Consider the following 26,605-nt stretch of genomic DNA (forward strand, 5'->3'; position numbering starts at 1 on the left):
AGTCTAGTACCACTCCCTTTTATTTACATGACCCTCCTCTGCAGGAAATAAGAAAGACTTGACTTGTTTCACATTGCTTCTCAAGCCTACAGCCCCTGGCCAGGATAGACACAGCCATTGTGGGTCACCAGAAGCAATCATCCAGAACAGAAGGCACTATCACCATGACAAAACAAGGACAATTGCAAGCATGGAAGTCACTGCGGAGGTTGGAGTGATGATTATGTCCAGTGTCTGACAGGCAGGTCCAGACTGAAAAGGCAGGGCTTAGGTCAATGCAGGGCATTCATCTCCACATCAGGTTTGGATCCAAGGTCTCTGTGCCTTGATAGTGCTATGGCTCTGGCCATTACTGAGCTAGAGACCAGGACTCCTGCTTTTTAACACAGAAAGAACATGAAGGCCCAGATGTGAACATAAAGTGTGCTGATGTTTGGAGGTGCAAACCCCACATGAGGCTGGTGAGGGCCATTCAGGCCCATTCAGGCACTTACTGCCCACACAAGATGTATAGTCACCATGTGAGAGAACCAGCAACATTCCAATACACCAGCAGATACCAAAAGAGTATCAGAGTATCAGGGTCCTCTCTCTGCTCTGCCTCCATGATTGTGTTCTCAAAGCAATCCGTTTGAATGAGTCCTCAGGGAATCTCTATGTCTACCTTCTCCTTCAAGCAGCCCTAGATGAGGGATCTCATCCTCTTGCTCAAGACTTCATCCAGTCAGATTATGCCAGCCTCCAAGCATGGAGACTGCACCGCACTCCAGAGCAACATTCTCCTCCCACCATGCTGACCCGAGGAGGTGTCAGGTCCTGAGAGGGTGGTCCTGGACCATTTTTTCTGAAATAGCCATAAAACATCAGGTCCCTAGAAGGCAGTTCTGGAGACAACTAACACTCAGGATACCTTTGGGCTAAATTAAGGCAAAACAATGCCAAATGATCAATTACAAAATTTCATTAATGGCAGCAGCAATTTAAACTTTATTGTAAGTTGAATAAATTTAAACCTTATTATCAGTTGAATTGCCCACGGCAGGAATGATCTAAATTTTTCTGAACAGCCCATGGGAGCAGCAATTTAAACTTTTAAGAAGAGGAACAGAAGAAGAAAGAAAGAGAAGAAGATAGATAGATGATAGACCTAGAGGAAAAGATCTGGATCACCAGCCAGGGTTCCAGTGCTGCCTCTAGTATGGATCCTTCAGGTGGTGGTTGCACACCCCACCCATCTCAACTGTGCTATTTATAGACTAGCTCTCATGCATGCACATTTTGTTATTCTCAAACTTTTCAGAAGGCGGTTGGCGGCTTCATGGTTTCAATTCCCTTCACAGATGTCAGAGAGACAAGTGCAGTGCTGTCTCATACCTGGTTTTGGAGACAGTTACACAAGATAAGGAAGCTGAGCCAAGGACAGCGTTATCCTGCATTGAAAGATGCTGTTTTCTAACTGCACCTTATCTCATCAGCATGGAAACAGTCCTTTCCTCTGCTACCAAGTGTTTGAGATATTAACTCTTTTTAGGTTTTCATTCTCTCATAGATGAGAAAAAATTGGAACCTCTGCTGCTTCAATTGTGCCTGTTTTTTTCTTTTCTCCATTAACCTCCACAGTAAAAGGCTTAACTGTTGAATCAATAACCTCCTGATAGGCACTTTGATAAGTGCTTGCTTATCTCCCACACAACACAGCCCTTTCTTCAAGATCTGCACAAGGCCACATTCAACAGCCTCTCCTCAAAGGGCAAGTGCACCTGCTTCCAAGTGTCCTAGAGGCCTTATTCTGAGCTCTTTGCACTTGGTCAATGTCTGTTTGATACATGGAGGCCCAAGGATGGGCACAATATTCTGCATCCTTTCCACCATTCTCAGAACTTCCTTCAATTCACAGCTCATGTTGCCATGGACATAGTCCTAGATGCTGTTCTCTTCTTGGCAGCACAGGTCCAGGAAAGGGGAATGAAAAGCACTGGAGAATGCGGGCATCGATCCCACTACCTCTCGCATGCTAAGCGAGCGCTCTACCACTTGAGCTAATTCCCCACCCTGCAACCTCTGTAAAAGGTCCTCTCCCCTCCCAGGCACCCAGCCCTGACCCAGGGTGCCCTGCACCCAAAGCCTGCACCTCCTATTCATATCACTCTCATACCACCAACCCACCCACTCACAGTTCTGCTGGAGGAGATTGCAGACAGCACCCATGGTCAGAACCACCACCCCCTGCCCAAGGGTTCACCAAAAACTGCCTTAGCTGGTTATCTCCCACAACTCAGACAAGAGCTCACAACTGGGCACTCATTCTGGGGAGTCCCCTGGGCAGGAGCAGAAGAATGCAGTGGTGCTAGTTCTGGATGTGTGTCAGAGGCAAAAGGTGACTCCTTCGAGCCGGAGTTGAACCAGTGACCTAAGGATGGCTGTGCCAGGGAGCCTACAGTCCTCCGCTCTACCAGCTGAGCTATCGAAGGAATTGCAGGGACATGCCTGGGACCTCGCCCAGCACACACTCAGATAGCCATTCAGCTTCCATACCACATCACATATACCTGCATGACACTGCCCAGGGGGAAAAAAGAAACACTTGCCTTAGACTCACATTGTCCAGAAAATCTCATGTCCACAACACCAAACCAGGGCAGACCCAGCCATGGTGGCTCATCCCAGATAAGAAATCAGAGCAGATGTCATCACCAGGCACTGCAAGTATGGAAGTCAGTGCAGAGGTCAGAATGATGATCATGTGTCCAGTGAATGCCAGGCAGGTCCAGACTGACAAGAGAAGGTTGAGGTCAAGCAAGAGCTTCCGTGTGCACATCAGTATATGCATCAATAGTCTTTGTGGCTGGATGTATCCAAAGTTATGGCTCTATCTTAGCTAGTGATCAAGACTCCCATGGTGTAGCATGAAAAGAGAGATTAATGTAAATAGAGCTCCTGGACCCATGGGTGGAGCTGGAGTTCCTACATGAAGTCAGTTCAGGGCCTTTCAGATGTACTAGAGCAGGCAGCACCCCAACACATGCGATGTGTATCCATGGAAGGGAGCGTACAGCCCTTCACTCCACCAGCAGAGCTGTGGAGGGACCAAAACAAGCTCTTCCTCTGTTGTTGTAGTGTGTTTCGTATGCTTTAGCACAGTTAAGTTGTAAATTGGTTTGGTCCATGTACTCCTTTGTTTGTAGCGGTTCTGCCCTGGTTCTCTCTCTCTTCACTTGCCCTGTCAGTCCATTTTTCTCCTCCCTGTTCCCCTTGGCAACCTATGTATCTGTTCCTTAGTCCCTCCCTAGTATCCTGTCCATCACTTGGCGGCCCATCCTTTCCTCTAGAACCTTCCAGCCAGGGCATCGAGTGATTGGTTCAGGGGCCAGGGCTCCTCCCTAGGCTTTTCCCTCTTGGCTATTCTGCTATATCAGTCACCCTCTCCCCACTCCCACCCTCTCACTGATGAGTTGAAGACCAGACTCCATCTCTGTATCCTCCCCTCTTTAAAGGTTGGTGGCAGGGGCAAGTTTGGGTTCTCCAGATGCCAGTTCCTTTGGAGCCAGTATATCTGGGTTGCACTACAAATGAAGTCCATCTTTTTGTCTGCTGTTGGGTAGCAGCCCTTTCTTCGTGCATCCTCATCTCTCAAGGCGAAAGCCTTAGGTGCTCTTCTGACCAGAGCAAGGAACAGGAGAGTGCCCCAGTGCTGCTGGTGGTGCTGGCCACAGCTAGCTGGGATGTCCCAAAGAGGCAGTCACTTTCCCCTTCAAGACCAGCTGCCGCTGCACTCTTGTGACAGAGCAGTCAAAGCAATCAGCTTGGATGAGGCCTCAGGACACCTCTTGTGCAGTCTCCCACAGCAGCCCAAGCTCAAGGATCACTGCAGCTGACTCAAGGGTTCAGCCATTTATATTACATCAATCTCTAAGCATGGAATGCACAATGCTCCGGGACACCCTTCTTCTCCTGCCTGACCTGAGGAGGGAAAAAATGGAATCTCTGTTGCTTCACTTGTGGCCCACTGTCTTACTTTTCTTCCCACCACCATAGTAAAATGTCTAACACTTGAATCGATAATCTCCTGAGAGACATGTGAAACTTTCTGCTTAGCTCACCCAAAGCCTGCAGTTTGTGACCGTCCATCTTTTCTGTATTATAATAGAATATTTTGAGTTGAAAAGAACCTTTAAAGTTCACGTTGTTCAAATTTCCTGCTGCAGACAAGAGCCTCTTCCACTAGATCAAGTAGCTTAAAAGCCCATCCAACCAGACGTGAACTTTTGCAGGGATAGGGTGTCTTTAAGTTCTCTGGGCAACCTTTTCCAGTGCCTCACCACTGTCATCATAAAGAATTTCTTTTAGCGTAATCTAAATCTACCCTGTTTTGTTTAAAAGCATTTCTGCTTGTTCTTTCACCATAAAGTCTGCTAAAATCTCTTTTTGTCTTTCTTACATGTCTTCTTTATCAATTGAAGGGCTGCTATTAGGTCTCCCTGGAGCCTTCTCTTCTCCAGGCTGAACAGTCTCAACTCTCTTGGTCTGTCTTAACAGAAAATATATTTAATCCTCAATCAGTCTTGTGTCCCTACTCCGGACCAGGTCTAAACATGCCTTATTTTATGCTGGGGAATGCATGGGTGGACACGGCACTCCAGGTGTGGGCTCACAAGAAGGTGGTAGAGGGGCAGAACAACCTCCTTCCACCTGCTGGCCACTCTACTTTTGATGTAGCCCACCATATGACTGATTTTCTGGGCTACAAAGGTACATTGTCATCTCATGTCAAGTTTTTCATCCACCAGCACCCCCAAGTCCTTCTCCACACAGTTGCTCTCAATCCAGTCCTCTCTCAGCATGTACTGATACTGTTGATTGCCGTGACCTGGGTACAGGAGCTTGCACCAGGCTTGTTTAACCTAATGAAGTTCACATGGACCCACTCTTTGAGCTTTTTGAGGTCCCTCTGGATGGAATATCTTCCCTTAAGCATATAAACTGCACTGCGTCCTTTGTTATCTGTAAAGTTGATGAGGGTAAACTCAATGCCCCTCGCAGTGGCATCATTAATGAAGATATTAAATAGTATTGGTCCCGATACAGACCATGTATTGGGACCAATACACCACTTGATACTTGTTTCCACTTAGGTATTGAACTGTTGACTACAGTTCTTTGGATGTGGCCATCCAACCCATTTCTTAGTCACTGAGCAGTCCATCCACCCAAACCCTGTGTCTCCATTTAGTGACAAGGATGTTGTGTGGGATGATGTCAAAGGCTCTAGCAAAGTCTAGGTAGATGACATCCAGCTCATTCCTTGTTCACTGAGGCAATCAGTCTATTGTAGGAGGCCACCAGATTAGTCAGTCATGATTTTGCACTCAGTGAAGCCATTTTGGCTGTCTCTAAACACCTCCCTGTCTTCACAGGTCCGGACATATATTCCAGGAGGATCTGTTCTATGATCTTAGCAGGGCGACTCTAACTGCTTGGTGATTCCCTGAGTCATTCTTTTTACTATACTTAAAAATTAGTTTGATATTTTGCTCCTCTCAATAACAGCGGACTTCACTTGAGTAGGCATAAAGGTGGGCAAGGATATTGATCTAATCCCAAGTAAATAGGAAGGTGCAGATACTCCAGTCTACAGCCCTTGCTCCTGCTGGTACAGCTCCAGTTCCTGTAGTTATCTGTGCAGCCAGCTACAAATAGCTCCTAATAACACCAGTGGGAAGAGGGATGCCTGATAAAGGGCCCTGTTTCCACTCAAGGAGGAATGAAAAACACTGGAGAATGTGGGCATCGATCCCACTACCTCTCGCATGCTAAGCGAGCGCTCTACCACTTGAGCTAATTCCCCACCCTGTGGCCTCTGCAAAAGGTCCTCTCCCCTCCCAGGCACCCAGCCCTGACCCAGGGTACCCTGCACCCAAAGCCTGCGCCTCCCATTCATATCACTGTCACACCATCAACAACTCAACTGATCATGTTCCTGCTGGTTGTGAGTCCAGACAACACCAGTGCTCAAAATCACAATTTTCTGACCAAGGTTCACCCAAAAATGCCTTGGCTGGTCAACTTCTCAAGATTAGACAAGAGCTCAAGGCTGGACAGACCTTTGAAGGGGAACCCCTTGGGCAGGACCAAAAGGCAGTGGTGCCAGGTCCGGATGTGTGCCAGAGGCAAAAGGTGACTCCTTCGAGCCGGAGTTGAACCAGCGACCTAAGGATGGCCGTGCCAGGGAGCCTACAGTCCTCCGCTCTACCAGCTGAGCTATCGAAGGAAGCATGGGCACATTTCCCAAGGGACCTCACCCTGTTCACACCCAGCATTTTTGCCAAGCCACAGTGCACCATCATGCCTCTGTTACTACATCTTGCTTCAAACGGCTTCAGCTGAGACATCACAGAACCTTGTTCAACCCATCAGTCATGCAAACCACAGAAATGCTCCATAACTTCTTTGGACATCATCTTCTTCAGATGAACTTCTTCACAGCCACACAGAGCTTACCTTTATCCTGGTGCATTTTGCTTTGATTCTCTTTTGCTGTGCTGTCTTTTGTTCTCTGCTCAAGCATAAGACAAAATGATAGTTCTGTAACAGTGTTGGAACGTCATGTGTAAGTCCTCTGAACATCTCTTTCTGTAAACTGAAAGCACCTACTCTCCTCCTCAGTCTGTCTTTAAAGAGAATTCCTTGAGTTCCTTGGTGGCTCTCCACTGAGGTTGCTCTATTCTATAGATGTCCTTTTCTGTACTTCGCTTAATACTTGAGAACTGGCAGGCAAAGAGGAAGAAGATCAATTCTTCTGCCAAACTGCCCATAGGAGTCTTGATACAACCCTGGATGTCATCCTCCTCTGTAAATCCAGGGCACACCTTGTATCTTCCCACAGCCCCCAGTGAACAGACTGATTCCTGGCAAAGGGCCCTGTGTCCAGGCAAAGGGAATGAAAAGCATTGGAGAATGCGGGCATCGATCCCGCTACCTCTCACATGCTAAGCGAGCGCTCTACCACTTGAGCTAATTCCCCACCCTGTGGCCTCTGCAAAAGGTCCTCTCCCCTCCCAGGCACCCAGCCCTGACGCAGGGTACCCTGCACCCAAAGCCTGCGCCTCCCATTCATATCACTCTCATACCACCAACCCACCCACTCACAGTCCTGCTGGACATGACTGTGGACAGCACCCATGGTCAGACTCACCCTTCCCTGCCCAAGGGTTCACCCAAAAATATACCTTGGCTGGTTATCCCCCACAACTCAGACAAGAGCTCACGGCTAGACAGACCTTTGAAGGACAGCCTCCTGGGCAGGAGCAGAAAAAGGCAGTGGTGCCAGTTCCGGATGTGTGCCAGAGGCAAAAGGTGACTCCTTCGAGCCAGAGTTGAACCAATAACCTAAGGATGCCATGCAAGGGAGGCTACAGTCCTGCACTCTACCAGCTGAGCTATCAAAGGAAGCATAGAGATGTTCTGCTCACATCCTCTGATACTTTACCAGGTTGTCATATCTGGCCCTATGGAGCATACTTCCCTGTCTTCAAAATATTCTTTTCTTCATTCAAAAGCTTCCTCATCACACCCAGCCCTGTGTCAGAGTCTGGCCTGATCTCGCTTTTCAACCTTAGCCTCCAGCTGACAGAGGTCTTGAGTTTATTTCAATAAACTGATTTCATTTCCATAAGTGTCATACCCATCCAAGGCACACTTACCCATCTTGTGGGATTGCTGTTTCCCTGTTTGTTGTCACTTTCCTCTCCCAAACTTGCTTGCTGCTGTGGAGAAGTGCAGTGGGCAGTGATCCTAAGGCGGTGAAGGAGAAAGCCATTCACCATGAGAAAAGTATGAACGGACATAAACCCCTGGTTTTGGTAGCCTACAAACTCCTTTGTTCATTTCACTCTCTACTTTTTTGTCTTCTTCTTTGTCATAATGAACCCTACCTATTATGTAACTGGAAATGACACTTTCCCAGGAGCCCACAGGTACCCACAGTACCATATAGCTAGTACTTTGTGTTATGTCACATAGCTTTTGTCCTTACTTTTATTGTTCCTTGGGTTGGACCTAACAGAGTCTTTTGTCTCGCTCATATGAATTGCACTGCTAATATCTAGATCTTTTTCCCATTGCTAAATCCTTTTCAGTTAGTATATGTCATCTCAGTGATCAGAGAGTTGTTTTGGTAATGTACTCTTTTTAGTGAGAACATTTGTTCCAAAATCAAAATAAAAACACACATTATCTCTTGTTAATTGCTGAAAGTAATCCTGTTAGTAGTCTAAAACAACACTAGGTAAAGTGAGAGTGCGACTAATGTGCTTCATCTTTTTAAAACTACATTCTGTTCAAATTCTTACTTTCTGTAAGATTGTTTGGGATGTAGGTAAGCCAGAAGATGTCTTTGGGTCTTTGGGAAAAGAAAGAAAAGCTGGAAATTGATTGTGTGATGCCTGCAAATGTACATGGGTTTTTGAAAGTAATACTTCTCCTTTTTATTTTGTTTTTTTCTTTTTTTTTTTTTTCTAATTGTTGGGGCTTGTTTTCAGATAAGAAAAGAGATAGATTGCATAATTTACTTAAATACTTGGATGACACATAATACATCAGTCATGCAAGACTTAGCTTGCTTTTTCAGTTCTTATATTTAATATTTTATTGTGTTTAGGGTACATGTTAAACATGTTAAACTTTGTGTTTAAGGTGTAATATGCACGGTGTATTAAACATGACTGAACATGAACATATTCATGCTATTATACAATGTTTAAGGAGTTATTTATGACCTATGATTCTGTGACTTGAGTGCAGGAGAATTGAAGACATCATTGGTGAAGCTGTTCCCAGGCTGATATCAGTCTTGATGTTGGCAGAATGTTTCCAGGCAGGAACTGTTACCAGGAACCAAGCAGTTACTCTTTACTGGAGGAGTAACCTATACTGGGACTTCAGAAGGAAATCAAGTAGGACTCTACTCTGAGGTTAAATTTGCTAAAGGAAGTGTAGGCACACTGCCTTCACGCCACTAATACTATTTTTGGTCATAGTAATTATGGCTAACTCTGAAAATATTTGGAGAGAATATTCCCAAAATGAAACACAGCTTAGCTGTGATTGAAACAGTTTAAAACACTACTAAGTCACTTTTGATGCCACTAGAGGTCAGCACTAGTCATTAAATGAATGTCCTGGAGACTTTGCAAGCTCTTTACCGGGAGTGGTAATTTTTGAAAATATATACTTCTGTCTGTGCTTGTTTTGCAAGTGTGTGTGAGTTCACACTAGCAGTGCTTCACGATGGTTGGAAGCAAACCCCTTCTTCTCGATCCTGTGTTTTCTCAGTGCTGTGAGCCGAGAGTCACACACTGCACTTTTCAAGCTGCACCTCTCCTCAAATGCCCCAGTGCTGATTATGGTCCAGGGCAAAAAGCAGTGTCAAACCCTGACCTAGTAAAGGCTTCCATGGCACAAGCAGCCCAAACTAGCTGGCACTGCTCCACTCTCACACCACACAGGGATTACTGCATTTAGTTCTGGGCACCCCAAAATAAGGACATGGACCTGTTGGAGCAAGTCCAGAGAAAGGACACAAGGATGACCAGAGAGATGGAGGCAGGCTGAGAGAATTGGTGTTGTTTGGCCTGGACAAGAGAAGACTCCAAGGAGACCTTAGAGCACCTTCCAGTACCTTAAGCAGTCCTGCAAGAGAGCTGGAGAGGAACTTTTTACCAGGACATGAAGTGATAGGACAAGGGGCAATGGCTTTAAACTAAAAAGGAGTATGTTTACATTAGATATCAGGAAGAAATTCTTATTGTGAGGGTCACGAGGCACTGAAACAGCTTGCTCAGGAAAGTTGTGGATGCTCCATCCCTGGAAGCCTTCAAAGCCAAGCTGTATGGGGCTTTGAACAACCTGGCCTACTGGATGCTGTCCATGCCCATGGTGAGGGGACAGACCTAGATGATCTTTAAGGTTTCTTCCAACCCTAACCACTCCATGATCCTGTGAAAATTACCATTCTGTGATGGTTCCTATGATGATCCTATGACAATCCCCTTTTACTGCTTTAAGGATTGTCTCAGAAGTGCAGCAGTGGGGAATTAGGCCAAAAGACAGGCACTTGAAACCGGGATTAACTCATTATGCTTTTCCACCTTGTGCTTCAAAAAGATGCTTCCCTTTCTATTGTAATTCCTAACTGTGCTCTCCATCATCACTGTCTGGGCTTCTGCAAACACAGACACTGTTTACAATGTTTTAATGTAGCTACTATTGATAGGCAATTGAACACAGAATTTCCTTTGCTATAAAGAAAATAATGTTGCCTGGATAAGCAGTGTGATCATCATGTTTTTAAACAGCATTTAAAAAATCTTTATCTTTGCTAAAACCTGCTAAATGATGCAAATGAGTTGGCAATCATAATGCAACAAATGCCTGTGATTTATTATCATGTTGCAATCTGTGCTTTCATCATATATCCCTGTCTACTTTAACACAGTAGCTGACTAGGTATCAATACACAAAGTTCATTCTCAGTGTAATAGGCACACCTCTTTCACCAAAACTTTAATGTTTGGTTCCTTTGTGTCACTTTTCTTCCACTGAGTACATCAGAGCTGGAAAAAAGAAGGATTAACACACAGTTCAGAATTATTATAACTCTATGAAAATATTTTTTGTAAGTCAATGTTTTGTGTCTGTATACATGCACATATACAGATGACTTATTTTCCTTCTGTTTTTATTTTTGTTTCTCACATTTAAGAAAATTGGCTCTGAAGTATCATCCTGACAAAAATCCAGACAATCCAGAGGCTGCAGAAAAATTTAAAGAGATCAACAATGCTCATGCAACCCTGACTGACCTGTCCAAGCGAAACATATATGACAAGTATGGATCATTAGGGCTCTATGTGGCGGAACAGTTTGGTGAGGAAAATGTTAACACCTACTTCATGCTCTCAAGCTGGTGGGCAAAGGTAAGCTGTTATTCTCCTTTGGAAATCAAATGTTACAATGCACACTGCCAATTATATACACGAGGAACCCCCTGAAAAACATGATCTCTCTACAGGTTTAAGAAATAGTACCATCTGACTCTAAACTAAAAACTTACTAAAACAAAATTATCTGGAAAATCGTCAGTGGCAGAATGTAACATAAACTCAGACTAGCACTAATATAGAAAGTTTTGTCTTTTTTTAACCTGGTATGTAATTATAGTACATGTTTTGTAACACTTTCAGACATTAATTAGAGTTGAATCTAGTGCTCCAGGTTAATTTTGACTTTCTTTTCTCTAATGACTAAATAAAAATGACTCATTATTCAAAGACGAGAAGTCCCATTTATGTGACAACCAATTAATAAATTATTAAGGTACAAATTTAGCTTTCTTTTTTGCTATATATAGCACATAATATAAGTAAGCAATAAAAACACATAACACTGTGATTATGGCATTACATATGTGCCTTGGTGATGGAGTGAGAGAAACTAACTCAAAGAAAAGGTTAGAAGAGTGGAATGGAGGAAGAGAGTAGGACAGGAAGAGAATGATACACCAAAACCCTGCATATTGCTCAAGAAAAAACACATAATGGGTTGTTCTAGTCATGAAGGAGTTGGGTTCATTTGTTCCCTTATCACATTGGTGTCCTCTGATGTTTGCATATATCACATTCAAGTGTTTCTGCAAATACTGAAATACTACAGATATGCAACAAACAAAATTGCAAATGTGCAAAATCTACCTGTCTCCAGCCACAGCAGCACAGGAAAGCACTCTGCTGGACTGTGACAGAATACACAGGAAGATGATCTGCACTATTTGAAGCAAGCATGGCATGACAGTTTTTATCTGAGAACTGTGGAACACAGAATTCTCTGTTCAGTGAGGAACAGGCCAATGCTGCATTGCCCCACGTTCCCCTTTTAAGCTGGGAAGTAACTTGGGCACTTTGGGGGTCTTAGAAGCCATAATTTGACTTCTGAATCAGGATGAGACAGAAGCTGCTCAAATGCAGAGCAGTGCATGAAACCAATGAATAAAGTGCTGGTGTTTAAATTAAACTTGAGAAGGTGCTGCCCCTCAGAGGCTGTTGGAGGCTGCCTGCTCGCAGCTGCTGTAGCTGCCTCCTGCTGCAGGCTGGACACCCCACCAGAGCTGCTGTTATCTCCCGATGGATCATTCCCCCTTGTCTTTGCTGTCCACCCTCTCCTTCTGCCTCTTTGCCACAGCTGGGTGGCCTCAGCACTGAGAGGGCAACAGTGTGGACTCCTTTAACAGTTTTTGGCAAAAAAGATTTTTCTTCACTGTTTTTTTTTTAGCTTCTACTTTTCTTTTATTTGGTTATCTTTAATGGAGATTTTATGGAGTATAAAATCCTCTGGGGTCATATAATCAGGGACAGAAATAACCACTGTGGCTTTGACTCATAAAGAGAGCAGTGGGGAGTACAGAGAGAAGCTCATAAGTCCCTAACAACTAAAGGAGAAATGTGAGGATTGCTTCAAGCAAGCTGTATCCCAGAGGTGAGACAAGACATGCTGAAGAGCAGAGTAATCCCTGCTTCCTGGTTTTCAAGAATTTCGTACAAAAAAATCCAAAATATATATATAGAATCATTTGAGAATTATCACAGGTGGTCTCTCTATGTCTCCCCCGACCCAAAAACCGTGTCACCCCCAAAGTATAAAGAGGCCAAGTGGTTTTGTTAGTTGTTTGGGATTTTTATTGCAAGATGAGCACTCACTCTTTCTTGTTTGTTTTTTATTCATACACAAATGCTGGATCAATTTAAAATTTTTATATTGGTCATCATAATACTAGTTGAGTCTGAGGCATCATCTGCAGATGACCTCTGGACTCCTGATTTCCTCCATTCTGGTGGAGGACAGTAGGGACCACAGCCTTGGCTTGTTATCTCCCTCATTGACTGCACACATTCCTCTTCCCAGCACACTCATACTGGGAAAATCTGACAGTTGCAAGGAGTTTTATCATCAGCAGTAAGGAAACTCAAATGAAAGGAGAAATGAAAAATGAAGATTACTGTTCTTTTTAGAGAGTGCTAGACTTTTTAGCAGGCATATTAAACTGGGAACTTACTGATATGGATAATGGGAACTCAAATTGCTTCTCCACTGGCAGGCATAGAGGTTGTTTGTTTAACTGTTTTAACAAAAACCAATTCACCTTCTACTATGAAGACAGTTCATTGATAACATCAATTAACTGATTTTTGATTTAACAACCACAATCATATAAGCACAAGAAATGTTGAAACATTAAAGGTATCATGAATAAACTCAATGTGTTTTTCCCTCTACACACTTTCATTCTGTTTTATTTTTTCATTCTATACATCATGATGATTTATTCTCCATTATGGCATAAATAATAAACAGTCAGATAACTTTTTTTGGGAATTATGGCACTGTTTCAGGTGTCCATTAGAGGAAAGCATTTTACAACAAAAAGTCTGAGTCCTTCTTTTCATTTAAAAGCACCTTGCTCACTCTAGATACATACTTATATTAATATTAGGCATATAAATAGTCTTGTTACCTTCAAAGATGCTCCAGCCAGCCCCCACTAACCTTAGCTCAGACATGCATACATAATATTATTTGCATAGCTCCATTGTCTGAGTTTGACAGTATCCTGACATTTGTGCTTTACTTTCTTCCTCAAGCAGCATATTGTCTTAGGAACATAACAAATAGTTAGCAAAAGACAGACTGGAAAACTGTCATGCTAAAGCCAGGCTGTGCCTCCAATCAATCCATATATACCTGGTGGCCACAAAGCTGTGCTGGTTTTACCCACACATTCAGAGAATCATAGAATGGTTTGGTTTGGAAGGGATCTTAAAGATAATCCAGTTCCAAGCCCCCTGCCATGTGCAGAGAGACCTCCCACTAGACCAGGTTGCTCAGAGATCGATTCAACCTGGTCTTCAATACCTCCAGTGATGGGACACTCATGACTTCTCAGAACAACCTGTTCCAGTGCCTCACCACCCTCACAAAGAAGAAAGCCCTAAAAATTTAAATTTTCTGGCTCTTGACTTTTTCTAAGATCTCCAGTCTTGGCTCCAGGCAATTGTCTTGGCTCTCCTGAATCCTCTATGCTTTGTGCCGTGGGTACAAGAGTGATCAAAGGTGGGAACTTCTTGCTACCTGAGTCCCCAGATCAAGAAACCATAGTCCGAGGACTATAATTTGGGAGATGTCACCTGTTGGTCCTGCACAGGCTAATGGGGAGAGAGAGAGACACCCACAATGGACAATTCAAATACTCTTATGGCTGAAACTTCCCCTGGAAGAGCTTTTAACTTCTCTTTGACTGTGTAGGGAGTCCATAGCAACTACATCCAGTCCTAAACTGGATGCCTTATTTCAGTGCCCAAAATTATGTGGGATTCATCTGGATCTTTGCTTCTTTTTCTCTCAGCTTTGTTATTGACAAGAGCTTGCCAGTAAATAAGTGTTTGCAAAAATGATCTTGGACAAATGAGTCATTTTAAAGATGGAAATGAGTCATGTTAAGGTGGGTAGGGTTTTGCATACTGCCTGGAGGGTTTTTCTGAGGGCCATCAGCAGAACAACAGACTGTCAAACGTTCAGCATGTGGCCTGTTGGTTGGTGTCTTCTTTGTGGCTTTGGTCCTTAGTGACAAACAGGAGGAAACAGGAGGTAGCGGGTGAGGAGGTCTTCAGGTGATCTGGCCCTTGTTCAGGCACTGGGACAGGAGGTGGACTCCTCTGTGTGCCAAGGACTTAGGAACCAGAGTTCCTCTGACATTCTGCCTTCAGCTGTAAGAGACAGCCACAAGTTTGGGAAGGTCACTGCTAACAGGACTTTCATCCTGCTGTGTTTAACCCAGGGCCTGTTTGCAGTCTGTGGTTTGCTGACTGGCTGCTACCTCTGCTGCTGTCTCTGCTGCTGCTTCAACTGCTGCTGTGGAAAGTGCAAACCGAAGGCACCCGAGGGGGAACAGCAGGAGTTTTGTGTGTCTCCAGAAGATTTGGAAGAGCAAATTAAGAATGACATGGAAAGAGGTGTGTATTGTAGGGGCTTACTGTGTGGCAAAGCTGTTCAAAACAATCTTTAAAGCCTGTAGTCCAGATGTTCTGCTCACAATGCTGAGGCTGCTTCCAGACTTCAGTGGAGAAGCGCCAATTCACTCTAGCTAAGACCACAACCCAGTGAACTTCCCAAATTATGTATGAATGCAAAACCAAACTTATGGCACTTACAACTAAACATCTCCTGTATCTCTTATGAGACACTTACACAATAAAAATCTTAGGGTTTATTTTAAGAGACAGTGTTCACCCTCTAGCTCCCATGCCCACGATCCTTCATATCCTAGATCCTATACTCATACATGAGGCCCTGCTGGACTGGTTCCTGTCACATCTGATTGGCCTGAATAAGCTGTCATTCAGACTTTAGTTCTGTAAAATGTATCCCTGCTTGTGGTGGATACTGTACCCATTCAAGAGAAAGCTTCAAGAAAAGATGCCAGGTTTCCAACAGTAAGGTTGTGCAGTAACCCAGGAGAGTTACCAAGGTCCTGTCCCTCTCCCAACCAGCCCCAAGCTTCTCACTCTCTTCGGCACTGGCAGCAGCAATTCTACCCTACTCAGGCCTTGGATAAAATCTAGGTGTAAACTAATCCTCTCAAAAATGTCTGTAGTTCCTGGCCTTTTAATTCTGTGGTGTGCTTCATGGTGGAGCAGGCAAGTGGTAACTTAGGGGCAAGAGGAACAGGAACTTAGGAGCCAGGAACATGGGCCTGTGACAGCAAAATTACCTTTGCAGCAGGTCAGCCTCTTTTTTTGGCTTTGCTGCATTCCCCCAGCTGCATGTTCAGGTTTTGGCTATGCCAAGGGATGTTGGAGGTGATTTCCTAATTTGACACTAGTATGGGATACATGCTTTGAACAAAGAACTCTGTCCCAGTGTGCTGAAAAGGGGCAGTTTTGCCTTCATATTCAGGGGAAGTAGAAACATCTCAAACTGGATAGATATGTACAGGGTGAGAGATGCAGTGACCCTTGCTCCAGCAATAAGAACCCAAGGTACCAGGGAAGGACTGAAGACACTTTTCAGTTGCAAATTTATAAAAACTATGATTACGAGGGTTTTTTAGGAAGGACCTAAGAAGTCAGCTCACTGCTTTTCTCTTCCATTGTTATGGAAGATCTTATACTGTTATATTCTTATGTTTATTATGCTTAAAATAGCACTGCCAGATTGCAAATGTCATGTTCCCTTAGCAGTAAGAAATTTTCCCCCCCCAACTTTTCACACAAATTTACCCTTCCATAAATATGTAACAAAACACTTGTAGTAGTTGAAACAAATGCTATTTTTATAACTGTTACGCCAACGTGTGGTGATGTTTTTAAATTGATTTTGCCTAGAGGCATATCAAGGTAAACAGCTTAAAAATTGATCATACTTAATCAGTCTCTGCAAAGGCAATAAAAACTACTAGTGAAAACTTTATAACCACAATACCTTGAGACAAATCTAATGAACTTTACAACATTAGGCACCTGAAAAGTGCAAATCTAAAATGGGTCTTGCTCTTCATGAGTCTATGATACCAAAAACAAGTCTAAAGTTGAAGGATGGAACTTCGAAGAATCCATATGTTTAATTTCTGCCCATTTTCTTCATTTGTTTATCTTTAATTTGGTTTATATTTATTTTAATTCGCCCTCTAAATCCAGAACAAAATTCCCCAGTGGCAGAAAAATAATCACTCTTTCCTACTGGCACAGGTAGCAGAAAGGTATTGGTATTCTCTGATTTTAGGTCCCCTTGACATCTTTTACTCTCACCGAGTCCCACTGAAACGAATTAAAAAAACTAATTTTAAATGCTTAGCAAAGTACCAGTCTGAAAAATAAACATAATATGGAATTTAATGTTTTAAGTATTTGGCAGACAATATTAAATACATAGGTAGGGTGTGAAGAAAACTAGATCTTTATACCTTTTCTTACCCTCCTTTTCAGTCTTGCTACATTCTCCTTCTAATCAAAACCAGCAAGTCTCAGTAAAGCAGAATTTTCTTTATTTTAAAAGACAGTAACTTATAAGGAATGTAAATAAAAGCATTATGACAGAGGGTAACATGAGCATCTTTTCTGCAGCTGAAAGGAAAACAGACAATGCATTTAGGAAAAAAAAAATTATGACAACCAGATCAAAGTGTGCTTCCTCCCTTCCTTCTTCCCTTGTCATCCTGGCTTCAGGCATGCTGGCCAGAAAGACACAGCTGACTTTAGAATAGAAAAGACTGTGCATTTTTGAATGTTGAGCCACATAAATTAATACTCATGCCTTCCTTTGGGTAAATAATAGAAATGTTCCTGTATGTAATTCAGAAACAAACTGTGTAATTCAGAATCACTTGTGCAGCAGATTTAATTTTGGAAGAGGAGATTCTATTAGGATCCAAGTTCTTTGCATGCCCTCTGAGCACAGACTGAGCATTCCAACCAGTAATTAATTTCTTTGCTTCCTGCTGTCCCCAGCATCTACAGTACTGCTAACCAGAACTTCTTGCTGAGGTCAAAATGTACATTTTTCAAGCTAAGGCCACACTAAAAACTATCCAAATATTTTTTAATCAGTCACTGCTTTTCTGAGGAATGCATTATCGATAAAGCATCAAAATTCCTGATGCTACAAACCTCTGAGACTGAGCTCTTAGCAGTTGTGCTCAGTGGCAGCTGCCTGCTGCTGGCTGTACTGCCCAAAGGAGTTGAGATTAGACTTCAACTATCAAACTGACACAACTGTAATAATTTTTCAGTTTCTCACATTTATCATTAACAAAATTAAGGTTTTGCAGAGTTGATTTAATTCCTCAAACTAACATACCATAAAACATATTTATTAGTGAAAAAGAAAGAGAGGTGTGAGGCCAAAGATTTAGTGATCCATTTTCTAAAATGTTAGAGCAAAGTGAATTGCCACTGAAATCAACACAATCATGCCAAAGGCTTCAATTCTGTTGATTTGCTATTTCTCCAGAAAAAGATAATTTCTAGGTGAATTTATCTTCCTCTAGAAGAAGGGTTTAGTCAAATAAATGTTACTAGTTCTAGTGCTCAGCTAGTTCAATGGCTCTCTTGAGAGCCTTGTTTTACAGCATGTACTTCCAGGGGTGAGATGACCATCAGAACTAAAGGAAATTAGGGCTTTGCAAGCCCTGGCACATACTTAGCTTACAAGGATTTCTCCTCATAACTATTGATTTGTACCAGAAGACTCTGACCTAATATAGAGCAGAAAACCAAAAATTAAATGCTATGTTTGGGTTATTACATTTTAAACATGGCATTTTTTAGTGTTTCAGATCAAACATGACATTAGAAAGGTGCAAAATAAGGTAATCTGTGGTATCATGCCATGATGTTACAGGTAACCTGTCAAAATGCACTGGCAGAGGGAAGTATCACTCGCTTGTCTGCAGCACAGACACGTGCAACACTTCATCACTTTCCCACACACGTGGGGCAGGTTGACAGATTTTGCTTCCACTGAAGTTGATGGCAAAATTTTCGTTAACTTTTGTGTTCCCGGAGGAGGTGGCATTGGAATTTGGATTGTCTTTGTACTTCAGGCTGTAATGATGCACTCAAAGCAGTTTGGCAGGTCTGTTCTCTCCTGTTCGGTTATCATTGTAAGAACAAAGCAAGGCATTTCTAGACCAACTTTTATTTCACAGAAAATGAATTCTGGGAGAGAAAAAAAAGGACGAGAATAAAAGAACCTGAGTAGAAAAATACTTTCCCAACTCAGAAGCAAAAAGTTTTTATCACTTCATTGTCTCCTCCACACTCCATATGATACAAATGTAGGCGAACAGTGAGCAGGAGCTATCTATAGAAAGCAGTTTAAACTGTGAATTCTGCCTCACCTCCATTCTGCAGCTTGCCATTAGCAGACTATATTTGTACAGTTTATTATGCCATGGGTCCCTGTTCTGCTAAAAAACCCTATCATAAATCTTAGAAGGGTGCAAGCAGCAAAATGCTTGGTGAGGGTGTCAGCTAAGAGCTGTCTGCAGATCAGCTGGAGGCAACGCGACAGATTTGCAGTGGGTCCTCTTCTCGTGTTGCACACCTGGGTATCACAGCAAAATGAACTGCTAATCTCTGCCCTCCATCAACAACCTTCCAGAAAGTGAACAACTTGGAGGCAGAAGTGGGTGGGAAGGAATGCTGCTCAGAAATCTAGAAAACACACAGCAACTTAAAAATGGATTGGAACTGCCAAACTAATATGAGCCTGTGCTGAGCTCAAAGCATTAATTACTCATATACTTTTAGAAGTTATGAAACATGTCTGTCTTTGACCTTGTGTCTAAATATGGAATTGCCCATACAGAGAAGCTGCTTGGCATTTAATCATTCTTGCCTTTCACCTTGACAGAGTCAAAGTTGTTCTGCCCCCACTGAGTGGAAGCCGTATGGCATGCAATTAGATTCCTGCTCTGGGTTAAGTTACTCCTGTACATTACATCTTTTGCCCATGATTCATCCCATCAACTGTCATGTAAACAGAAGGAAATGTCAGATGAGATTTTTTCCCTGAACATTTGGTCATTTGGCAAAAAAGTCATAATTTGTATTCGATTACTGTGAAGGCTGTGTTAGTATTAAGATATAGACAGTCCAAAGTTTTTCATGTGAAACACTTCACTAAGATGGCTGAACTTGTAAAAGTCAGTCTCTGAGATCTGAGTACTTTCCTCCCTCCCAAAAATATTCAAGTTGGAAAGAGGCCCAGGAGAAGGGCAACCAAACCTTGTTCTTTATCAGATGGAACACGGTAGCCATCAAGGAACTCTGTAAAGACTTCATTTCTACTTTTCTCCACTCTACAACAAATGATTTTTTATAGATATATTGGAAAAGCAAACACAAAATTGCACAGAGTGAGAAAGTACACAGCAGTAAGGATTTATGTAGTGATAATATGAAGTTTTGGCAGTTCCAAATTCATTAAAATAGTAATTCCCAGAGTCCTACTGCATATACATTACATAAGACTTCAAATTCAATTTAACATTTTTATTTAACTAGCTGGCTTTCAGGATACATATGATTTCTCTCCTCTCAAGTGTATTACTATTACTGCTCACGCATTGTTTTCCTTTTAACTCTCCTCTTTCTTTACTGTTAACTCTGCCCACTTCAAGACTCATTTCTGTCCCATTCTCACAAACACTGCCAAGGTTAGTGCTTGCTGACTCAAAACAGTGCTGATTATATTCAGCCATTGTAGGAACAAGCACTTGCTATTAGAACAGACAGGAACCTTTAGCCTGCAAGCTCTGCAAAGCACCAGGCACAGCAAATGTCCAGTCTAACAGCAGCAGCAACACCCAGAGATCTGCCATTGTATGAGAACTAGGAGGAAGAGTAGGCTTGGTGTGGGCAGTGTCACCTTGTTGGTACCCACACAGCTGTCTGTGAAACCAAATTAAGCTGTAACCAGAACAGCAAATGGAATGGTGTGGTGCTAACAAGAAATCTGACTTTGGTAGCAAGTGAAGGGTTCTTAAAGTAATCTTTGTTGTCCTCTCCAATTTAGATGGAGAAACTCCTATCACGCTTCAGCCGACGAACGTCACCGAGAAGACCCAGCTGATTGGGGACAGCCATCGGAGCTATCGCACGGAGTCCTAGGGCAGGCCAGGGACCTGCTGGGCTTCTCACTGACTCTCACTGTGAGAAAAACATGAGATAAGTTCTGCAGCCTGTGTTCATTGTTGTCTTTAAGCTAATCAAGAGTAACCTGAGAGTAATTTCCTACCAAGGCAGAATCTCACTCTATGCTACTTCCAATAGTTTGATACCTGCACTGTCTATGGAGATACCTGTGGCCTGTACAGAGCATGCTGGCCTCTCACAGCTTCAAATTGTCTTTCCCTCTAATAATGTTCCCTTTGACATACCTGGTCTTCTCCCTGCCTGCACCTGTAGTTTCACCTCCCAGACACAGTCCTGAGTCCCTTTATGGACACACTGGCTGGCTCTCCCCGCCCCAGGAACTTTCCCTGCGCGCAGCAGTTTTGCTGGATGTGAAACATTCCTGTGAGGGAGACCCAGAAGTGGTCTTTAGCTGGTCTCAGAGAGAAAGTTGTTAGCAAGACAGATGGGGCTCTCCTTCCCAGAGAAGTGCTCTTTGGAGGACAGCTAGTGGCTTGCTGGGACCCAGCTCTGGCAAGTATAAATCCTGAGCCAAGACAAAGTGCTAGGAGATTTTTCTGATGGTTGTTACAGTGCAGGTCACTCCAAATCCAGGAGCCTCATTCAGAAGCACATATAAGCTCTGCATCTTCCCCAGCAAAAGCTGCAAACTCATGAGACAAACCCTGGGCTGTCCCAGAGCCTGTCTCCTCCTCCCACAGGCCCGTGGCAAAGCTCCTCCTTTTGGTTCCCAGCCAACAGCTTTCTGCCAGCTGGCTATTGCACCGTGCCCTTGGCTTGTGGCCCTGCTGCCCTGCTGGCACTGGGCTGGGAGCCATCCCAGCAGCACAGGCACTGGGGCTGTGGGAGCAGCAAGGACTTGGCAGGAAAAGCAAGCAGCAAAGGAGTGACCGTCCTCCTCACCAGCTCTTTGGGGTAAGACTGAAACCTCCCTTCTGTGCCAGGCACAGGGGCTTTAAGAGCACATGGCATGATTTTAAATAAAGAGGCAGGAATGAGGTGTATGTTCAGGTGTACCACTGTGCAAATCACTGGAGATACATGGGGGTATGGCTAAGGAAGCATGAAGAGCTTGGGCCACTAATTTGTAAGAGCTAAAGGAATACCTCTTAAATCTTAAGCTTAGCACCTCCCTAATTTGACATAGTAGTTGAAGCCTGAGGCAGCAGAATTTCTCTTTATTGATAATTTTACATCCATCATTGTCAGTTCTGTTATTTTCTCTTTTTGCATGCTGTGGTCTAAAGGGGGGTCACAATGTTCCACTGAATTGTACAGACTTGTGAATATATAACTAGCCAAAAGTGGTGTTCCCTTGCTTAAAATTGGATCCTGCAGTTGTGAAACATTATTATCTTCCTTCTGTTCTCACCTGTGACATCAAATGTCATTCAACTAAATATATTGGGAAAATAATGTGTTTTATAGAACCAGCTGTAACTCCAAAGTCAATACTACTTTCAATGTTTCTTTAGAAGTCCCACAACACAAGGATATTTTCAAGACCATTACTTCCTGTTCAAGTTATATATCTGTTCTCTGGATGCAGGCACTGGCGACAGCCAACACATCGCCCTCAGAAATGGCCCTGGTTTTCTGCTGCAGAAAACAGGGAAAAGATGCTGGCATGGCCAGAGTGCACAGGCACTCGCTTCCCTCCTACCCAGAGGCTCCTCTCTGTCCTCAGTTGCAGTGATTTTGGAAACCACTCGTGTGTACATAATTCCAGACCGCCATCCTACCTGCCCACTGAGGATGTGCCCATCCAGCCCAGTGGTGCCAGGAGAGGGGCTGGTGCCACCATCCTGCCGCTGAGGACACATGACCCCAGAGTCACGTCTTGCCAGTGAGTGCTGCACATCTTCCCGTCGGGGGGATGGATCAGACAGCACTGGGGTGGGGTGGGATGGGCAGAGCCCAGAGACCTGGGGTGTGCTGTGGACATCAGCACACAAACTCCTCTTTTGGCTTTCTCCACTATTCCCTTTTTCAGGGTGTTTGTTCTGGCACAGGATGCTATCCCCAGTGAAGGAGTAGGGACAGCACATAGTGAATAACAAATCTGCAGGTGGAAGTAATTCCTAGGTTTCACTGGCTGATAGAGAAATTCAGTGTGAAAGTGTCCAGATGTTACCTAGTGACTATTTCCAGCAGAGAGCTGAAAAAGGGAGAAAAGTCTGGTGTAAAGCTATGTTTTATACGTGGAATCCTTTCCCATGTGAAATCCATCCTACTTTTCCCATGGAAGTCAATGGGAATTGCACCCTTGATTTCAACAACTGCTACAGAGCAGGCCTAAAGCCAGGGAGGAAGAAGTAAATGCCATAATAGCAAAAGCAATTGGGGAATTTTTTTCACATACAACACCTCCGATGGGTCTAGAGGGCTAGAACCAAAGTTCACCAAAATCAAGGAAATTTTCTCCGTGGGCTTGAGATGACCACAAGTTATGTGGTTCTTATTTACACTTTCTAAATGAGAGCCTTTTCTTGGGAAGGATTTATGGCTGGATCTCACAGCGTGAAGCAATGATGGACAAGCTGCTGCCTGTTTTACAGACATAGGGCTCTGTACAGAAGAGCCACAACGCATTAGTTAGCATGTCAGTTAGCAAAGAATCTCAGAAGAAACCAGTGACCAAGCCTCTGAGGGGGCTGTCCAGGACTTGCAGCTTAAAGACCTGAGTGTCTGAACTCATGGTTTAATTTCAAATGTGTAACTTAAAGTACCAGAGCATTTGTGTCTCTCACTGATGTGAAGATCAGCTGTTCTGAGGACATAGGGAAATAGAATGATAAAGGATTTCAGGACTTAGCTCGTCAATGTGATTTTACTCCCTTGTTTGCTTTTCAGAAAAGTTCCTACCATGAACACATGCTAACATTATCTGCTTTTGTGTACAGTTGAGTTTCACACCCAGAAATCTTCTCAAAATGTACAGATTGTATTTTTTTCTCTGTTTTGCTAAATTTATTTATATGTAAACTTCCATGTATTCAAATCTACCTTGGCTGTCAATCACTCTGACTAATAAAGGTTGTATGTATGAATTGTAGCACTCCCTTTACCTTGCCACACTGTCAACAACTTAATTCCAGTAACAGCTAGAGAAGCTGTTGAGACAGCTGGCCCAAGTTACGGCTTTGCTCCCTGGCAAGTGTCAAATGACAACTCAGGGTTTCCCCGAAGAGGAACTAGCTCTTGGATTGCAGCAGGTGTGCCTGCCCATGCAAAGCAGCCAGAGCCACGGCCTCACATTTTAAGTCCTTTAGTTAATGCAGAATGCTTCCAAAACCAAAAATCATCAGTGTGACAAAGTGGTGTAACACAGTAGTTTCACTGGAATCAGCATCTATATGGAACAATTTCCCCCAGCAAAAGGTGTGTGCAGAGAGGGGAACCATGGCGCTGCTGAGGACAGCAGCAGACATCCTGAGACACCCAGCACCTCACTCTGGCATTTTGCATCTGTTCAAGAGCCAGCACAGAGTGCCAGATAATCTGGGCATGCTACAAGACAGGAATATTTGTCACTGGGTTGGTATGCAGTCTCTGTGACCACAAAAGCCCAAGCATTTGAAAAATGGACTAGGGGCAGCTGTTTTGGCTATATGTATCCTCAAAGATCTGTTCCTTTGTGTGCTTAGGTATTAACACACACCCAGATTCACTCAAAGCACCAAACAAAAGAGGCAGTATAGACAATTCAAGTGCACCATCATTTATTTAGGTAGTTTGTGCACTTTTACTCCCCACAACAAGTTTGTGGGATAAGCCACAATGCTTTATACAAAAAACTTCAAACATAGTTGTATGCTACTTAATTTGATTGCCTACCTTGTATAAGAATGAATACTGATATGATTTCAGTCAAAAAGAGTTACATCTCTCCCTCTTTGTAGAATAAAATTATTAAAAAGAACTGAAGAAGCATGCTAAACTGAACACAGTTAAAATTATTGATATTTTCCCCCCTATGTTATCATTTCCTGTAGAAGAGAAAAGAGTGTGCTGTTACAAACCAGGGAGAAAGACCAGAGATGACCACAACCCCCCTCCTTCCCTCCACAAACAGAAGTCAGGTCATTCCTCACATCTGGCTTCTCCTTTCCCTTTGGGAGATGAATGGGTACAGAGTTTTGTACAAGAGGACTCTGTCCTTCATGCCAGTCTCACCCATCCCAGGGCTGGGAAGGCAGTAAGACGGAACAACTGTGTGGTAGCTGACACCTAGCATAGATGGACACTCAATTTTTGACTAAGGGAGAGAGTGAATGCATGCTAATCTTAGAATGAGTTGGGTAGGAAGGGACCTTAAATATCATTCAGTTCCAACCCCAGCCACGGGCAGGGATGTGTCCTGTCCAGCCTGGACTTGAACACTTCAGTTGGCTGGATAAGAAAATGTGTTTCTTTTGTGGCAGTATGTACAGACACAGCCTTGTGCTGTAAAAACAGTGTCTAGACATTTGGAAGAGAGGAGACTTGGAAAAATGACCCTTAGAATTTCAACATCCTAATTAACTGCGATGAGACAAAGGGATCTCAGCCGGTATTCTCCTGCACTGACTTGCTTTGTAGCGTTGGAGTATGAACACACATCTCGTTCTCCTTTAGAAATTCAGGAGGTGTTGGCAGCCCTGCATTAGGCCCAGCATTCCCTGCTCCCGCGGGAACAGTCGCTCCTGAGAGTGGGACACAGTGCACAGGCCCGGTTTGCGATGCGGCCGCATCTCTTCTAGAAAAGCAACCGTATCTGCAAAAGGCTAAAGCGACAATTGTTAAAAAGCATCTCTGCACAGACGGAAAAAAAAGTGAACGTCTCCTTCGAGCCGGAATCGAACCAGCGACCTAAGGATTCCCGTGGGGCGTAACCGCTACAGTCCTCCGCTCTACCAGCTGAGCTATCGAAGGGACCTGCCCCTCTCGCCGCCGCCGCGCACCAAGACCGCAGCCGGCTCGCTTCGCGCATGCGCAGCACGGGTGCCTCCGGGCGGGCCCTGTGACTGGTTGGGGCAGGGCGGGAGCGCCGGGAGCGCCCCCTGCCGGGAGGGCGGGGCGGGCCCGGGCCGTGAGGGGCGCCCGGCGCCCTCGCTCTCGGCCATAGAGGGCAGCGGGGAACGGCGCTACATATGCAGGGCCAGTGGCGCAATGGATAACGCGTCTGACTACGGATCAGAAGATTGTAGGTTCGACTCCTGCCTGGCTCGCATTGTTTTTCATGTTTTCTGCCGTGATCGCGCGTTGAAGTGGCCATGGTTTTCCTTCTGATCTCCCCGTCCTGGCTTCTTAGATTGCTCTTTGCTTTTTCGCATCTGAACTCCGCATCCTGACTTCGTCAGGACCCGGAGTGACAGGACAAGGAGTAGCAGCTCCAAAATGAGAGGAGAAGTTTAGATTCAAGATTAGGAGGAAATCCTTTGCTGTCAGGCTGGTGAGACACTGCAGCAGGTTTCCCGGGGAGGTTGTGAGGCTCCCAGCTCCGGCACTGTTCAGGACCCGGCAGGATTAGGCCTGGAGCAAGGCCTGGTAAAGGCGGAACAAGGCAGCGTGTCTTGGTGGGAGCTGTCCCTGTCCCTGACCAAATCATCTGTAAGGTTCCTTCCAACCCCTTAAAATTCTGCAATTTAACCCCATTTGTTTGTCTCGTAGTGCTGTGTTTTCCAAAGCAAAACATCACTGTAGGCTTAATTTTTTTTTTCCCAAAACCTAATTACCACACCATTACATTACATAGGGGAGAAACCTTCCATCCCTGGGAGAGGAGCAGTGTACTCCACGTTGGTCTGACATTCTGTGGTTATTCCCACAGACAACGTCAAAGAGAACAACCAGGAGGTCCCTGAAGGCAGCAAGCAACCCTG

The 26,605-nt window shown here is 44.0% G+C and overlaps 1 protein-coding gene and 7 non-coding genes across 14 annotated transcripts in view; 2 read left to right on the top strand and 6 right to left on the bottom strand.

Moving 5' to 3' along the window:
• Positions 1 to 23,907, top strand: part of DNAJC5B (DnaJ heat shock protein family (Hsp40) member C5 beta) — a 60,232-nt gene extending 36,325 nt beyond the window's left edge. For all 7 annotated transcript variants that reach the window (XM_064387750.1, XM_064387782.1, XM_064387768.1 and 4 more), the window contains 3 exons: positions 10,760 to 10,973; positions 14,885 to 15,059; positions 20,623 to 23,907. In XM_064387750.1, the coding sequence (XP_064243820.1) occupies positions 10,760 to 10,973; positions 14,885 to 15,059; positions 20,623 to 20,717 (484 nt within the window). In that variant the 3' untranslated portion in view covers positions 20,718 to 23,907. The remainder of the gene's footprint in view (positions 1 to 10,759; positions 10,974 to 14,884; positions 15,060 to 20,622) is intronic.
• Positions 1,977 to 2,049, bottom strand: TRNAA-AGC (transfer RNA alanine (anticodon AGC)). The gene has a single exon. It is a non-coding gene; the product is annotated as a tRNA-Ala (tRNA).
• On the bottom strand, positions 2,383 to 2,471 carry TRNAY-GUA (transfer RNA tyrosine (anticodon GUA)). The gene is given in 2 exon segments: positions 2,383 to 2,418; positions 2,435 to 2,471. It is a non-coding gene; the product is annotated as a tRNA-Tyr (tRNA).
• Positions 5,773 to 5,845, bottom strand: TRNAA-AGC (transfer RNA alanine (anticodon AGC)). The gene has a single exon. It is a non-coding gene; the product is annotated as a tRNA-Ala (tRNA).
• Positions 6,180 to 6,268, bottom strand: TRNAY-GUA (transfer RNA tyrosine (anticodon GUA)). The gene is given in 2 exon segments: positions 6,180 to 6,215; positions 6,232 to 6,268. It is a non-coding gene; the product is annotated as a tRNA-Tyr (tRNA).
• TRNAA-AGC (transfer RNA alanine (anticodon AGC)) lies at positions 6,949 to 7,021 on the bottom strand. The gene has a single exon. It is a non-coding gene; the product is annotated as a tRNA-Ala (tRNA).
• A 1,657-nt stretch (positions 23,908 to 25,564) lies between the features above and the next one.
• Positions 25,565 to 25,655, bottom strand: TRNAY-GUA (transfer RNA tyrosine (anticodon GUA)). The gene is given in 2 exon segments: positions 25,565 to 25,600; positions 25,619 to 25,655. It is a non-coding gene; the product is annotated as a tRNA-Tyr (tRNA).
• A 223-nt stretch (positions 25,656 to 25,878) lies between these two features.
• Positions 25,879 to 25,951, top strand: TRNAR-ACG (transfer RNA arginine (anticodon ACG)). Its single transcript has one exon. It is a non-coding gene; the product is annotated as a tRNA-Arg (tRNA).
• The last annotated feature ends 654 nt before the right edge of the window (positions 25,952 to 26,605 follow it).

Source organism: Passer domesticus, chromosome 1 (assembly GCF_036417665.1).
Source record: "Passer domesticus isolate bPasDom1 chromosome 1, bPasDom1.hap1, whole genome shotgun sequence".
Lineage (NCBI taxonomy): Eukaryota > Metazoa > Chordata > Aves > Passeriformes > Passeridae > Passer > Passer domesticus.